A 17,349-nucleotide genomic window follows, 5' to 3' on the forward strand; every position below is an offset into this window, starting at 1 on the left:
GAATTGGGAGTCTGTGCACGATTCCCTAAAGGTTAATTTGCAGGTTGAGTCTGTGATTGAATTGAATTGACTTTATTTCTTACATCTTTCACATACATAAGGAGTAAATATCTTTACGTTATGTCTATATCTAAATGTGCAATGTGCAATCATAGTAATTTATAATAAATAGAATAGTCAATGTAACATAGAAATACACTCAAATCAGCGTGAGTTAATCAATCTGATGGCCTGGTGGAGGAAGTTGTCCCGGAGCCTGTTGGTCCTGGCTTTTACGCTGTGGTACTGTTTCCCGGATGGTAGCAGCTAGAATATGAGGAAGGTAAATGAAATGTTAGTTTTCATTTCAAGAGGACTAGAATATAAAAGCAAGGATGTAATGTTGAGACTTTATAAAGCACTGGTGAGGCCTCATTTGGAGAATTGTGAGCAATTTTGTGCCCTTATCTTAGAAAGGAGATGCTGAAACTGGAAAGGGTCCAAAGGAGGTAAACGAAAAATGATTCCGGGATTGAATGGCTTGTCATATGTAGAACGTTTGATGGCTCTGGGCCTGTATTCACTAGAATTCAGAAGAATGAAGGGTGACCTTACTGAAACCTATCAAATGTTGAAAGACCTTGATAGAGGAGTGGATGTGGATGGAATGCTTTCTGTGATGGGAGGGTCTAAGACCAGAGGACAGAGCCTCAGAACAGAAGGGCATCCTATCAGAACAGAGTTGAGGAACAATTTTTTTAGCCAGCGAGTGGTGAATTCTGTGCCAGTGGCAGCTCTGGAGGGCATGTCTTTATGTAGATTTAAGGCAGAGCTTGATAGATTCTTGATAGGTCAGGGCTTGAAGTGATACAGGGAGAAGGCAAGAGATTGCGGCTGAGAGGAAAATTGGATCAGCCACAATGAAATGGCCTAATTCTGCTCCTATATCATATGGTCTTATATCCTCATCTATTATTTTATTAGCAAAGTACTTTATTGATTTAAGTTTATTTCTTTCTTATTGAAAGAAGTTGCAATAATTTCTTGCTTTTGATGCGATAAACACAGGCAGACATACCCAATTGCCCTCAACAATATGATAATGAGTAATATTCGCAAACTATTTCATTCTTCTGGTGCTCGTATTCTCACGGTTTTGTTATGGAGTTCCATAATTTCGACCGCTGATGCTGAAGGAGCAGAGATGTTTCCATGTCTCTGTAAGGTCTGGCATTTAAATGAGGTTAATGCAGTGGATCACAGATAGTGTGTGCCAAAGGGTTTGTCCCTGTGTTGTTGTTTTTATATTCTAAGTCATATGTGGTATATGCTGATGATAAACAGAAGAGATTCTGCAGAGAAACACACACACAATGCTGGAGAATCTTTGGCAGTTCAGGCAGCATCTAGAGAACATAACATTGACTCTTTATTTATCTCCAATTTAAGCTTGGTTTAGAGTTGTGGTGTGTTGACTTTAAAGGTTAAATGAGTGGATAGTTGATACCCAAAATACAGCAGTCCACAATGGAAAAAGTCAGCCTAATTCTGATTTCACTTTTTTTTAGTGTCATTTTTCCCATTGTAAAAGTTAGGTCTTTATTCTTTGGAGCACAGAAGGTTGAGGGGGGACTTGATAGAGGTATTTAAAATTATGAGGGGGATAGAGAGAGTTGACATGGATAGGCTTTTTCCATTGAGAGTAGGGGTGATTCAAACAAGAGGACATGAGTTGAGAGTTAAGGGGCAAAAGTTCAAGGGTAACATGAGGGAGGATCTTCTTTACTCAGAGAGTGGTAGCTGTGTGGAACGAGCTTCCAGTAGAAGTGGTAGTGGCAGGTTCGATTTTGTCATTTAAAAAAAAAATTGGATAGGTATATGGACAGGAAAGGAATGGAGGGTTTTGGACTGAGTGCAGGTAGGTGGGACTAGGTGAGAGTAAATGTTTGACACGGACTAGAAGGGCCGAGATGGCCTGTTTCCGTGCTGTAATTGTTGTATGGTTATATTTGTTTCTCTGTTGAAGGATGCTTAGCACAGTCTCACTCAATAAGAAATGTTGCCAAAGAATGTCTATGTATGCAAATATTTCTCCTGTTCCTCTAGTATTATGGAATAATTCTCTTCCTTGCCTCTTCCCTACTGTCCTTTTCTTTAATAATAGGTAAACATTCATTTCCTCTGCCTTTACCTCAGATAGTGTGTATGATCAACAAAAGCCACCAGAATCACCTGGGCTATTCAAACACACCTCCCAAACCCCAGCCTCTACCACTAAGAAGGTGCAGGCTAATTCCCACAGGTCACACACCATTCTTTCTTTATGGTTACCAGGTCTGAATCCTTGAACTGCTTACTCCATAGTGCCATGGTTCGTTCTTCAGGACTGCCGTGGTTCAAATCAGGAGCTTACCACTTCCATCTCAAGGGCATTTAGCAATGGACAAAAAATATTGAGATTGACCAAATACTGAGTAATAAATAAATAATTAGGATTGTATTTAGGCCTGCAGCCATTGTTTCTGTATGTATTTTGTAATGGATTATGCTAAACGCTATTGGCGTTGACACACTGAGTGAGCTGGATTTGAGAATGTATGCAACATTTCAAAGTTCTTCAAATGAGACAAACTCACAGATAGTAAAGCATGAGAAGTGTTGGGTAATGGGACACAGGCTGATGAATTGGAGGAAGCATTTTAGAAACATGAGAAAATCTGCAGATGATTTTCAGCATCATTTTAGAGATGTTTATTAAAACCCCAAGGGGAATAAATCAGGGGAATGGTTGCAGTCGTCTTCCCAGGTGTTGAAGCAATGTGAAAGAACACACACAGCTGGTATTCAAAGCAATAGGTGACTTATTAAAAACTTGTGCACACCAGGGACCAGTCAAAGCTGATCTTTCTGAGCATGGATTTGCTAGAGCTTTTACATTCTTAGTTAACAACATTACCTGTAAAACTCCATCTTGAATACAGAATGGTGGTTAATTCTGTAACAGCCTGGGTACTGATTACAGAGTAAAGTGATCATCCACAGGACTAACAGTAAATCCAGTTTTCTATTCCAATAATGGGTGCAGGCAATAGCATAATCAGTGATGTTCCTGGGTGCCGTCACTGCTTCATGTCATGTCTTCGTTTCTAGGCTTTGTCTGTGGTTCCGTTACCACATTAGCACAATCCACATCCCTATTTCTTAGTTATTAGCCCTCACTGTTATTCCCTCTATACGACTAGGCTAGGGGAATGTAAAACTAGAAGGAACTTATTTAAGTTGAGAGGATAAAGGTTTCTGAAGGATCTGGCAGGCAGATTTTTCACAAAGTGGGTAGGTGGTTTATGGAATAAGTTGCCAGAGGAATCTGGAGAGGTGGGTGGGGTTATGTTTAAAAGGCAGTTGGACAGGTATGTAGATAGAAAGGCAGGGGTTCTGAGTTTTTTTTATTCCAGCAAGGGGTCCAGGTTGGGAATTCCTGGTTTAGAGGGATGTGGGCAAATGGACTGAAGTACATTGAGTTGGAAACAAGAGAGTGAACATAGAGCCAATTAAACACTGCCCCAAATTTAATTTGTCTGGGATAGGTGGGTGTGGGAGGTAGGTAGGGAAGAGAAGATTCAAGGAGCCCAGGGCAGTCCAGAATTATTTCAAGAATTAGGGCATGTCGCTGAGACCTTTTGATTTTCAAGAAAATCGTATCATGCTGCTATATTTCCTGAGAATTTGTGAGAGAAATGTTTCTGTGGTTTTTTTGCAGTTTCATGGTTAGGCATGACGTGGAACAAAATATGCCCAACACTTGAGAAACTGAAAAAAGCTAGCCTGAGAGATCAGTGTGCTATGTTAATGAGAGGAGGATATTATCCTATAAATATTATAATTTTAAAGCTCTCAATAGTCTGGAATTGTAGTACATCACAGAATCACTTTTCTTTTGTAATCCTGCTTGAACTCTCAGGTCTTCTTCCACTGGTCTCTTAAATTTAATCAGTCTCTCTCAAAAGAAAATTGGCAGGTTATCTTTTTGAACTACAAATGTTTGTACTTTCCTAAACTGTGGAATTCAATACTTAAAACTATAAGGGATGCAGACTCAGCTGACACTTTTAAATGCCAGCTCAAAACCTATTTATTTAACCTTACTTTTACCTAACGTTTTTTGTCTTTTATTTTCATGTTCACACTTTATCCCACTGTAAAGCACTTTGAACTACATTGTGTATGAATAAAATTGTTGTTTTTATTATTATTATTCTGATTAATTCCTATCTAGTGAAAGTAACCTAGAGCATGAAAGTGAAACTGGAGTAATTCACCGATGTCACTTAAGACCTGGGAAAGCAGATTAAATGTTTAATCACTTAAAATTTGAATGCAACTTAGACACACCACATGTTCAATTGGGGTAAAATCGTGTTCTCCAGTAGTCGTGGAGACATTAGACTGTAGATGTGAGATCTCGTTACTGAGGTAAGGAGATAGGATGAGAAAGGGAAAAGGGGATGGAGAATAGAGAAGGTGGGGGGGGGGGGGGGGAATTACCGGAAATTCAAGAAGTCTATGTTCATGCCATCAGGCTGGAGGCTACCCAGCCTGAATATAAGGTGTTGCTCCTGCAACCTGAGTGTGGCCTCATTGCGACAGTAGAGGAGGCCACAGATGGACACGTCAGAATGCAAATAGGAAGTGGAATTAAAATGGATGGCCACTAGGAGATCTTGCTTTTTCTGGTGGATGGAGCGTTGGTGCTCAGTGAAACGGACTCTCATTCTGCGTCGGGTCTCACCAATATACAAGAGACCACACCGGGAGCATCAGATACAATAGATGACCCCAACAGACACTCATAGGTGAAGTGTTGCCTCACCTGAATGGACTGTTTGGGGCCCTGAATGGTAGTGAGGGAGGAGGTGTAAGGGCAGGTATGGCACTAGTTATGCTTACAAGGATAAGTGCCAGAAGGGAGATCAGTGAGGAGGGCGACTGGACAAGGGTGTTGCGTAGGAAGCCATCCCTACAGAAAGCTGAAAGTGGGGGGGGGGGGGGGGGGGTAGGGAAAGATGTGCTTGGTGATGGGATCCCGCTGGAGATGGCGGAAGTTACAGAGAATTACGTGCTGGATGAGGAGTCTGGTGGGCTGGTAGGTAAGGACAAGAGGATCCCTATTCATGGTAGTGTGGTGGGAGGATGGGGTGGGGGCTGACCTGAGTGAAATGGAAGAGATGCGGTTGGGGCAACATTGATAGTGGAGGAAGGGAAGCCTCTTTCTTTGAAGAAGGGGGACATATCCTTCATTCTGGAATGAAAAGCCTCATCTAGAGAGCAAATGCTCTCAGAGAGAGGAATTGAGAGAAGAGGAATTAGCTTGAAGGGAAGTTATGTTGTAATAGCATGACAGTGATTAGGAGGCTCAAAGACAGACAAAAGGTCTGCAAAGGATATGAAAATACAGAACTAAGGTATGAAGTTTAATCTTGAATCAACAAGTATTAATATCAGGAATACCGTTGTTACTGCTCAGGAATACCATCGCACTCAGATGTAGAAAGACTCTTCATTGCTGTTTCCAAAACAATTAAACTTGTTAGCACTGAGCTGAACCCCTGAACCTGGAGGACTGGTGGACCACTCTTAGTCTGGCCTTTACCCTTTGATCTGTTGGCATGGGTGACCCTGCCGATAGCTAAAGCATAAAGGGCTGACTCCAGCTAATATAGCTGTCTGGGTCATCTGATCCCTCAAAACCAATGACAAAGTTTGCAATTCTCAGAGGAATTGTGCTTTAAGGTTATTTAAATTTAAGGTCTAATGCTCGAAAGGTGAAAAACAGGTTTCTTTGTATGTCACTGAAATTTTGTAGAAGACTGTCATTTTGTGATCTTCTATGAAAGTTTGATAAGCATTTGCACAGCTTAATTTCCCAGAACTTGTTAGGTATCATTTGTGTATCAGTTAATTGTGCCCAGCGTGTCTGGTCCAGTGAACAGGTAGTTACCATAAGCAGTGCTGTGTACACATAAATAAAATTCTGCAAAGTGAAGACGCTTTCAAAAATAATGAAATAAAATGTTTCTAAATATCAAAAAAATTACTATAAAGTGCAGGAATCAGTTTAAAAAAAACTAAATCAAATCAATATTTGGCGTGACCACCCTTAGCGTTGAAAACTGTATCAATTCTTTTAGGTACACTGTCATGCAGTTTTATAAGAAAATAGGCTGGTAGGTCATTCCAAGCAACTTAGAGAACTTGCCACAGTTCTTCTGCAGACCTTGACTGTTTCTATTGCTTCTGGCTCTCCAGTTACTTAAAGACAGCCTCAATGATGGTGAGTTCAGGGCTCTGTGAAGGACATATCATCAGAAACCATAATGTAGGTCATTTCAAAGCATCAGAAAGGACATGGGAGTTAGCTGCAGGGAATGTTTGAATTCACCCTCCGCTCAACCAGTCCAAGTTACTGCGGGGCATTGTTACATTGTTCCGCCTTTCTCCTAAGATTGAGCAATGTAGTTAAGTAGATCCATGACATGAACTGATCGTAGATGGCATTACACATGAAGGAAATTTCATGTTCTCCTCCCTTTATATTACTTAACTATAAAGTTTTCATACCTGATAATCACAAGTACATGGACTTTTTCACGTGCTAAACAGTGATTCTCAATTTTGATGCAGTGGGCTGCAGTAAATTGAGGGCTGCTGTTTGCTGTATATGAAATCTTAAGTTAACACAACTTCTTAAATATCTTCTGCAGACCTAAGAATAGCAACAAAACTATTTATAATGCTGTTCACATTGAAAATACATGCTGGTATTTTTGCACATTTTATTCCATGTCTGTACTTTAACCGCTCACCTTATTTTTATGTAATTATTTATAATTGTTGAATGTTGTTTTTTGTTGCATGTTGCGCCCTGACCAGCACAGCACAGCAAATTCCAAATACATGTATATAGTGAACAATGTTGATCCAAAGTTCTGTGAACTCTTCAGAAGGCAACTTTTAACCCCTCCCACAACCTCTCCACAAACGCTTCTTAAACAAAATTGTGACTGATATCCAGTATAGTTCAACTGGCAATTATTCTGTGTAACTTTTAATGAAGAACAGAAAAGTTCAGAGCTTATTGGATGCAACCCATGGTCTGTGCTCACCGCCAACAAGTCAGCACCTACCCCAGCACGTTACCTGCAGACACACTTGCCTTCTGCTAGTGCATGGGAGTCATCAGTCCAGAGTACTAATTCTGGGGCTGATTTGCTAGGCCACAAACCATGAGACATAGGAGCTGAATTAGGCTGTTTATCCCTTTGAGTCTGCTCTGCCATTCTGTCATGACCAATTTATTAACCCTCTCAATCACATTGTCCTGCCTTCTCCCCAAAACCTTACTAATCAAGAACTTGTCAGCCTCTACTTTAAATATACCCAATGATTTGGCCTTCACAGCCGTCTGTGAATTCCACAGTTTCACCACCCTCTGGCTAAAGAAATTCCTCCTCTTTTCTAAAGGGATGTCTTTGTATTATAAGACTCTGCCTCTATTGAAAATATGCTCTCCATGTCCAGTCTATCTAGGCCTTTCAATATTCTTTTAAACTCCAGTGAGTCCAGCCAGGCTATCTTAAGATCCTGATTCGAGAATGCTCTGAGAATAGATTAAAGTAATAAAATGTGGTGTTATCCAATGAGGGAAGATTAAGCTCGCTAGGCCTTAGAACAAACGTAGATCTCAGTGAAAGAAATGTAATTACCGGTAGTATGAAACTTGACAGGGTAGATATGTTCCAGCTCTCTAGAAGGAATGGTCTCAGCATTCACCGTTGTGCTGAGAGGTGGTTTCTCCGCCCAAGGTGTGGTGAATCTTTGCTGTGTAGACTCAGTATATTCAAGACAGGTAGAAAGGTCTTTTGAGCATTAGGCTGATCAAGGAGCATTGGCTTAATGCAGGAAAGTGGGGTGAAGAATGAGCCATAAATATGTTGAGTGCATGATGGACAAAATACTCAAGCGTCTGATTATGTTTTTATAAAGAAAGTTAAGTCAAAGTAAATTAATTGTCAAAGTGTGCATATGTTACCATTTATTACCTTGAGATTCATTTTCTCGTAAGCATTTGTTGGAGAGTAAAGAAATACAATAGAATTTATGAAAATCTATACTAAAACAAAGACTGGTAAATAACCAATGTGCAAAAGAAGACAAATGGTGCAAATACAAAAATAAATAAATAATGCTTGTCCTACCCCACTAAATAAGTGTCACCCTACCCCAAATAGCCATTTGTCATATAAATCATGTGGCGTTTTGTTAGATATACAGTATATAATGATATACTAGGTTAAGTATGAGAATTGAGTTACAGATTCATTAGTTGCAGAGTCCTTGAAAGTGAGTCTTGGACAGTTCAGTGTTGTGAAGAATTGAAGTTATCCATGCTGGTTCAGGAGGGTAATAGGGTAATCCTGATGGCTATAGGGTAATAACTGTTCCTGAATCTGGTGGTGTGGGACCTAACACTCCTGGACTTCCTGCCTGATGGTATTAGAATGAATCTTTTCAGTCAAGAGCCTCTACACCTTAAACAGTGTGAATCAAATGGGTTGTTCTTGGATGTCTGTCCTGCCTATGATTTTAGCATGTAATGTGCATGAGTGAAGCCACAGCAGAACTGACTCACACTCTGTGGCTAGTGGGGAGTTCCCCACTGAATTGTTGGCTAAGGATCAGCTTACTCTTGATGTTTTGTAAATATGTGTGAATTAACAGGAAAAGGACATCATACGGTTTTTACCATTAACAAGCCAAATTTAACCAGAGTAGTAAAAGTGGCATAGTATATGCTTGCTCATTCTGTTCAGACCAGCACCCTATGCTGACTTTGTAGCGTTGTTCCTCCAGAGTATTTCACTGTATGCATTGTAGGAAGTTCCAGTCAAGAATTGATCAGGATAGCTTTAGAGCAAAAATTTCAGATCACAACACACAATTGTACAGATATTACAGCTTGGAGTAGACCATTCGGCCCATTATTCAAGGTCTTTAAAATAGAAATCCATAGAAAGAGTTGCTTCTTGCGTTCGCTTTTATATTCAAGTGTATCTTTGTTTCACTTCTGTTGTTGTAATGACAATAATAACTCTTGCCATCAAATAATTACTTCGACAAATCTGAAATTAAGTTTAAATCTTTTTGGCCTTTCTCCCAACACTTTCCATTGACTCAGGATATGTATTTCAAAGTTTAAAGTAAATTTATTATCGAAATACCTCTATGTCACCAAAGACTACCGTGAGATTCATTTTTATGCATTCACGGTAGGACAAAGAAATACAATAGAATCAATGAAAACTACACTCCAAGATTGACAATAAAAACTATGAAAAAGAAGATATTGGAGCTGTAGTTAGCATCACAGTCATAAGTATAAAGCAAGTACAGCATGGGGCTAAGCACACAGCCTGATGCTGATTGCTGAGGAGATGTTGTCAATCTGTACTGATTGGGGTCTGAGGATTTAGTTGCATAAGGAGGTATCGAGGCCTAGGTGGTGGAGCTTACTGATTAGTTTCAAGGGGATGATAGTGTTGAATGCTGTAGTCAATGTAGAGCAGCCTGATGTATGATATTTGTGAAGCTTCTGTAAATATATGTCCACCATATTAGTCTCACTATGTAAATACTAGATGTTGGTATTGTAGTTTCCAGCAATGTTATTGTCACGAAGTGAGTAGGTTATGTTACTAATTACACATTTTTGTGTGTTATCCGTAATACAGACATGTCAGATCTGCCAGATGTTACTTCCCAACAAGTGCAGCTTCTCATCGCACTTACGAATACATCAACACAAATCTCCATACACGTGCCCAGAATGTGGAGCGATTTGCAGGTCCTCGCACTTTCAGACTCATGTCACCAGGAACTGCCTGCACTACACTCGCAAAGTGGGATACCGGTTAGTTGTCTGTTTGTGCTAATCATTATGTTTATTCCCATATTTATAAACTATTGATGGAACCAGGAGTGAAATTCTTCTTCCTGCCACAACTTACTTTATTACAACTTTACCCCAAATCTACATTTTATTGACCCTTCCTTGTTTTCAGTTGGCCTACTAGAGTTGTAGAGCACTACAGTACAAAAACAGGTCCTTCAACCCATCTAGGCCATGCCAAACTGTTACTCGGCCTAGTCCTATTGACCTGCACCCAGATTGTAGCCCTCCATACCACTCCCATCCATGTACGTATCCAAACTTCTCTTAAGTGTTGAAATGGAAGCTGCATCCACCGCCTTCTTTAGTAGCTTGTTCCACACTCTCACCACCTTCGGAGTGAAGAAGTTCACCTTCATGTTCCTCTTAAACTTTTCACATTTCACACATAACCTCTTCTGATCTTTAGCGGAAACCTGCTTGCATTTCTACCCTATCTATACCCCTCATAATTTTATTTGTCTCCATCAAATCCTCCCTCATTCTCCTATGCTTCAGGGAAAACCACTAACCACTCCTATTTGTCCTGACGAAGGGTCTCGGCCCAAAACGTCGACAGCGCTTCTCCCTATAGATGCTGCCTGGCCTGCTGTGTTCCACCAGCATATTGTGTGTGTTGTTGTTTGAATTTCCAGCATCTGCAGATTTCTTCGTGTAACCACTCCTATTTGGTCAATTATTCAAAAAAGTATTGTAACCTTTAACCTGCATAATTACACAGCAAGCCCGTTCATGTTTGGGGGAAGATACGATAATATCTCACCATGTTTGACTTGCCACAAAGTGGGGGTGTGGGTTAAGGCAGTAGTGGTACCTGTGAAAGTGGTGAATGAAGCAATTTGCAATTTGAATACATAAATGCCTTGGGCATGTGATACTATACAAGTTAGATTGAGATATTCATTTTCACCATGTTGCACAAATAACACATGTATTCTATTCCTGATTACCATTTATTTCTCTCCCTGCAGCTGTATACACTGTGGTGTCGTCTATGCTGACCTAGCTGCACTCAAGTCTCACATCCAGGGTGCTCACTGCGAGATCTTCTATAAGTGCCCTATCTGCCCGATGGCTTTCAAGTCGGCACCGAGTACCCATTCACATGCCTATACACAGCACCCAGGCGTCAAAATAGGTGAAGCTAAGTAAGTATGCTTGTACTAGATTGTCCACAAAGATTTTGTTTATTATTATAGTGGTGCTGTTCTGTTACCTAGACTGTAGCTGCTGGAAGTAAAGGGCCAAATCAGTTGATTTGGGGTAATTTCAGTCAAGCTTCTTCTAAAATGAGCTTCAAGATAAAAGTTAACCCAAATAGGGTTAGTGCAGGTGTTCCAAACCTTTTTTACGCCATAGAGCAATACCATTAAGTAAGGGGTCCGTGGACCCCAGGTTGGCAATTCCAGGCATTAGTGCATTGCTTTACAGAGCCAGCGATCGCTGATTGGTGTTCAAATCCCACAGCAGTCTGTAAGGAGTTTCTATGTTCTCCCCACGACCATGTAGGTTTCCTCCAGGTGCTCTGGTTTCCACCCACATTCTAAAAACTTAGGGTTAGGTTTAGTGAGTTGTGGGCATACTATGTTGGTACCGAATGTGCAGCAACACTTGTGGACTGTCCCAGAACATCCCTGATGCATACAACACATTTCACTGTATGTTTTTGATGACCATGTATTAAAGCGGATCTCTTCTGGGATGGTTGATCTGTACACCTGAAATGGAAGGGGACCCATATACTGGTAGGCAGATTTGCTTTGCAACTAGGGTGCATTGAAATTAGATTGACAGGAGGGTGGGATCACAAGCTTCAAGGAGGCAAATGAGAGTCTGAAAACTCATGCAGAATACAGTGAAGTAGGTATGATAGGAGAATAGCCAGTAGTGGAGAAAGCATAGTGGATTGAAATGCATTTATTTCAATGTAAGAGTTCAAACAGATACGATGGTTGAGCTTTGGGGTTTGGACTGGAATAGTACAACTATCTCAGAATCATGGCTAAGGGAGGGAAAAGACTGGCAGTTTAATGTTCCAGAGATACAGGTGCTTTAGGTGGGGTATAGGTGCAAGGAAGAGAGGAGGGAGAGTTGCCTTTTTGATAAAGAGGAATGTCACTGCAGTAGTCAGAGATTAATTTGCTGAAGAATTAGGCTTTATGGGTGGAGCTGAGAGATAAGAAGCACAAGATCACAATGTTAGGATTGTTCTATAGAATCCAGAAGAGTTACAGGACTTAAAATAAGAAATATGCGAGGAGATTATGCAGTTGCAAGAATAATAGGATTGTTGTAGTAGGGGATATTAACTTTCCTAACAGATTTGAGACTGCCATACTATTAAGGGCTTAGATAAGATGAAATTTGTTAAGTGCATTCAGCAAAGTTTCCTTGGGCAATACTGTATACAGAGGGCCCTATGAGGAAGAGGGCAAAGCTGGATTTACTCTTGGATAATAGGGCAGGGCAGATGATTGACATGACAGTGTAACAGCACTTTGGGACCAGTGACCACCGGTCTGTTAGTTGTAAACTATTTATGGAAAGTGACAGAATTGGTCCACAGGTGCAAGCTCTAAATTTGACTGTAAAGGTAAATTTTGACTGTATGAGACAAGAGCCTCAACAAGCAAGTGGGAAGCTTTTGAAGGTGAGATAGTGAGAGCTCAAGGTTTGCATGTTCCTGCTAGAGAAAAAGACAAGGCTGATGGGAGTAGGGAACCCGGGATGCTGAGGCAGTGGCCAGGAAAAAAGAGGAAGCATGGGTCAGAACTGGTAGCTGGGCTCAGTTGAACCCCAGGAAGAGTATAGGAGATGTAGGAGGAGGAGGAAATCAGGAGGACAAAAGGGTGGGGGGGGGGGGGAAGGAGCATGAGATAGCTTGGGCAAAGAAGGTTAAAGAAAATTCATACAGAGTTTATAACAATGTTAAATGAAAAAGAGTAACTGGAGAGAGCATTGGGCTCAAAGACTGAAGGCAGTATCTTTGCATGGAGTGTCAGGAGGTGGGCAAAGCCTTTAATGAGTACCGTAACTGTCCTCTCATTTTAACATGGAGAAAGATAAAGATTTCAGAACTAGGGAAAGTAAATTGGGAAGTCTTAGAGATAGTCCACATTAAATTAGAAGTGGTGCTGGATATCTTAAAAGGTACGAAGGTAGACAAATCTCCATGGCGTTTTTAAGAACACTGTGGGAAGGCTCCAGGAGTAATTGCAGGAGCCTTGGCTGAAGTATATGCCTCATTGTTAACCAGTGCCAGAGAACTGGGGGGTAGAGAATATTGTGCCTTCATTTAAGAAGGGAGATAAAGAAAAACCTGGGAACCATAGACCAACAAGCCTCACACTTGTACTGAGTAAATTACTGGACAGGTTTCTGAGGGATGAGATGTTTCTGGAAAGATGGGGTTTGATCAGGAGTATTCCACATTTTTACATGGGAGATCATGCCTTTTGAACTTAAATGAGTTGGTGATCTGAACAAGGAAAGTCAATGAGGGCAGGGCAGTAAACATGGTTTATATGGACTTCATTAAGGACTTTGATATGGTTCCACGTGGCAGGCTGCTCTGGATGGTTAGATCTTCTTTGGCATGATGACAGGTGGAAGGGAGTTATGGTAGAAGGTTTTTTTTTGTTCCGGAAACCCATGACTAGTGGTGTCCTTCAGGGGCCGGTGCTAAGCCTATTGCTATTTGTCATCTGTGTAATAGATTTGGATGAGAATGTAAAATGCATAGTTTGTAAATTTGCAGATGAAACAAAAATAGATGGCGTCATTGACATTGAATATGGCCGGCAGGATTTACAGAGGAATCTCGATCAGCTGGGTAAGTGGGTCGTGGGATGTCAGATGAAGTTTAATTTATATAAGTCAATGGTGTTGCAGTTTGGTAAGCTAAATGAGGGTAGGACTTTCACAGTGAGAGTAGGTCCTTGGGGCATATTGTAGAACAGTGACCTATTACTACAAGAATATTGTTCCCTGATTGTGGCATCACAGGTAGACAAGGAAGGCTTTTGGCATGCTGGCCTCATCAGTTAGGGCATTGAGTGTAGAAGCTGGGATGTTATGCTGCAGTTGTACAAGATGTTGGTGAAGCTGCACTTGGATTATTGTGTTCAGTTTTGGTCACACTGCTGTAAGAAGGATCTCATTCAGCCGGAAAGAGTGCAGAGGAGATTAACAAAATTGTTGCTGGGACGAGGGACTGAGACACTTAATGTTTTTTTTCAGAGTTGGAGTATCAAGAAATAAAGGGCATATGTTTAAGGTGAGAAAAGAGATATTTAAGAGGGACTTACAACGTCTTTACAGAAAGGGTGATATATATGTGGAATGAGCTGCCAGAGGAAGTGATTGAGGCAGGTACAATAGCAAATTTTAAAAGACAGATGAACAGGTAGATGGATTTGAAAGGTGTTGAACGAGTGAGCTAAACACTGGCAAATGGGTCCAGGTTGGATGGGCATCTTGGTTGGCAAGGACCAGTTAGGCTGAAGAGTCTGTTTCCGTGCTGTTTGGCTCTATCACTTAAGATTGCCTGCTGCATAAAGCAGAAATGTGGCACAGACTGCTGACAAAAGTTTTTGTTCACTTATTTTGGCAGGAAATTGGAGGTTTGTGTTCACTTAAAAGCAGCGTCTACTGCAAGTGTGTCCAACTGGAATTTGACCTGTGTCTTTAAGCCGCGATTGTCTTTTTGAACATCAATAGCTAAAGATTATGCTTCTAAAATATGTTGATGATATATTTTTAGGTGTAAGGTATAGGTTGGTGTGATTGTTCATTGATTCTGTTATGGCTATTATTCAGTGGATTTATTGAGTATGTCCACAAGAAAATGAATCTCAGGGTTGTATATGGTGACATATACGTACTTTGATAATAAATTTACTTTTAACTTTGTAGAGAACAAGACAGCAAATCAGCTTTATATTCTACTGATCCTCAGTCTAAGTGTAAACCCAGTGTGACAAACTCTGCACCTGTTTAGAAGAAAGTTCCTGGAAAAAATTATCCAGTGACGCACCAAAATATGAAATAACCAGGTTCCCAGAAGAAAATAATTAGAGCCATTGTACTCTTGACATTTTGAAGCAGTTTCTCATCCATAATTTTGTTTGATGTGCTTGTTTGTGTGAAAGTGTTAACAGGCTTTGTTTCTTTTGGGCTCAATGGTGCGTGATGTGGCATATTGTTTGTTACGGGAGGTGCTACAGCAGCAGATTCAAGGCTGTATATTTGTAGGACTCCAGACCTGTGTTTTCTTTTTCCTCCCAAATTATTGCTTTTACAAGATTGGAACTAAAAGATGAAATTATGTTAAAGAAGTTGGGAGCCATTAACAAGTTGCTTTTGATGTCCTGTTAGGCTCTTGATTAGTCAGAGCATAAAAGGCTGTGGGGAGAAGGCGGGATAATGGAGTTGAGAGGGAAATGGATCAGCCATGATGAAATAATGGAGCAGACTCGATGAGCTGAATGGCTGAATTCTGTACTTATGTCTTATGGTCTTAATGGTGAGCAGTTTTTGATAATTTTCATATTAATGGAATGTGGATTTGTTGCATTATGCCTCTTCCAATAATCGATCATAGAGTCCTAGGAAACACAACAGTACAGAAACAGGTCCTTCAGCCTTCTCGTCCTTGCCAAGCTATTATTCTGCTTAATTCCATCGACCTTCACCTGCTCTCCATATTCCTCCCATCCAAATTTCTCTTAAATGTTGAAATTGAAACCACATCCACCACTTTCACTGCAGCTCGTTCCACACTCTTACCACTTCTGAGTGAAGAAGTTCCCCTCATGTTTCTCTTAAACATTTCACCTTTTAACCCATGACCTCTAGTTCTAGTCTTACCCAACCTCGATGCCTGCTTGCATTTACCCTATCTAGATCCCTCATAATTTTGTCTGTCCCTATCAAATCTTCCCTCATTCTCCTACACTCTAAGGAATAAAGTTCTAACCTATTCAGCCCCTTGTAAATTTTCTCTGCAGTTTTTCAATTTTATTGATATCTGTCCTGTAGGTGTAGTAGGTGACCAGAACTGGACATAATATTCCAAATTAGGCCTCACCTATGTTTTATACAACCTCAACATAACATCCCAACTCCTGTGCTCAATACTTAGATTTATAAAGCCCAATTTGCTTTCTTTTTCTTACTTTTTTCCTGTTCTTCCTTTTAATAAAATATTTTCTGTGGTCTCTTGGTGAATCTCATTATTAGATATCTTTGACCTGCATCCAATGTGTTGTCCTTTATCCTGGCAACAAATTCTAATCCTTGACCTTGATGTTTATTGCTTACCATGAGATGGCACAACTCCTCTTGGGCAATCTTTTTATATTTTATTGAGTGTTGTGATTCAACATTCACTGTGTGAATAAACTCAAATACATTTGCATGTAGACACACGAGATTGCAGATGCTGGAATCTGGAGCAAACAACTACGAAAGTTGGAGGAACTCAGCAGGATGAGCTGTGTCTGTTGGAGAGAAGGTTCATAGAGTCTGTGCAATTTAAACGACTCAGTCACATAAATCGCTGTTCTCTCAGTATTAAATATCACTACAGGTTTCCAATCCAGCCACATACCTACTGTACTTTCCAACTCCAGTACAAAAGGCAAGGATTGCACAGCATCCTTGGTCAGCTTCTCATTGGCTTTGGTCTCTTAAACTTCTTCCCAGCCTTCTTCACGTGGCACCGACTCCTTGCTCCTTTCTCAGTCTTCACCTTATAAGATCTCGAAGTTCAAAGTAAATTTATTATCAAATATATTGTCACCGTTTATAACCCTGAGATTCATTTTCTTGTGAGCATAATCAATAAATCTTATTATAGAATAATCATAACAGAGTCAATGAAAGACCGCACCATCTTGTCTGTTCAACCAGTGTACAAAAGACACAAACTGTGCAAATACTAAAAGAAACAATATTGAGAACATGCGATGAAGAGTCCTTGAAAGTGAGTTTATAGGTTGTGGGAACATTTCAAGTTAAAGTCAAGTAAAGTTGAGTGAAGTTATCCCCTTTGGTTCAAGAGCCTGATAGTTGAGGGGTAATAACTATTACTGAACCTGGTGATGTGGGTCCTGAGGCTCTCGTACCTTCTTGCTGATGGCATTTGCAAGAAAAGAGCATGACAAGGGTAGTGGTGGTCCCTGATGATGGATGCTGCTTTCCTGCGACATTTTATGTAGCTATGCTCAATGTTGGGGAGGGCTTTACCTATGATGGACTGGGCCGTATTCACTACTTTTTATAGGATTTTCCATTCAAGGGCATTGGTGTTTTCATGCCAGACTGTGATGCAGCCAGTCAGTATACTGTCCTCCACACATCTA

The 17,349-nt window shown here is 40.5% G+C and overlaps 1 protein-coding gene across 7 annotated transcripts in view; it reads left to right on the forward strand.

The window, feature by feature from the left end:
- The window catches only part of znf532 (zinc finger protein 532), a 175,843-nt gene that overhangs the window by 114,691 nt on the left and 43,803 nt on the right, over window positions 1-17,349 (forward strand). For all 7 annotated transcript variants that reach the window (XM_073064175.1, XM_073064174.1, XM_073064177.1 and 4 more), the window contains 2 exons: window positions 9,768-9,946; window positions 10,957-11,133. In XM_073064175.1, coding sequence (XP_072920276.1) covers window positions 9,768-9,946; window positions 10,957-11,133 — 356 coding nt within the window. The remainder of the gene's footprint in view (window positions 1-9,767; window positions 9,947-10,956; window positions 11,134-17,349) is intronic.

Source organism: Hemitrygon akajei, chromosome 13, assembly GCF_048418815.1.
Source record: "Hemitrygon akajei chromosome 13, sHemAka1.3, whole genome shotgun sequence".
In the NCBI taxonomy this organism is placed as follows: domain Eukaryota; kingdom Metazoa; phylum Chordata; class Chondrichthyes; order Myliobatiformes; family Dasyatidae; genus Hemitrygon; species Hemitrygon akajei.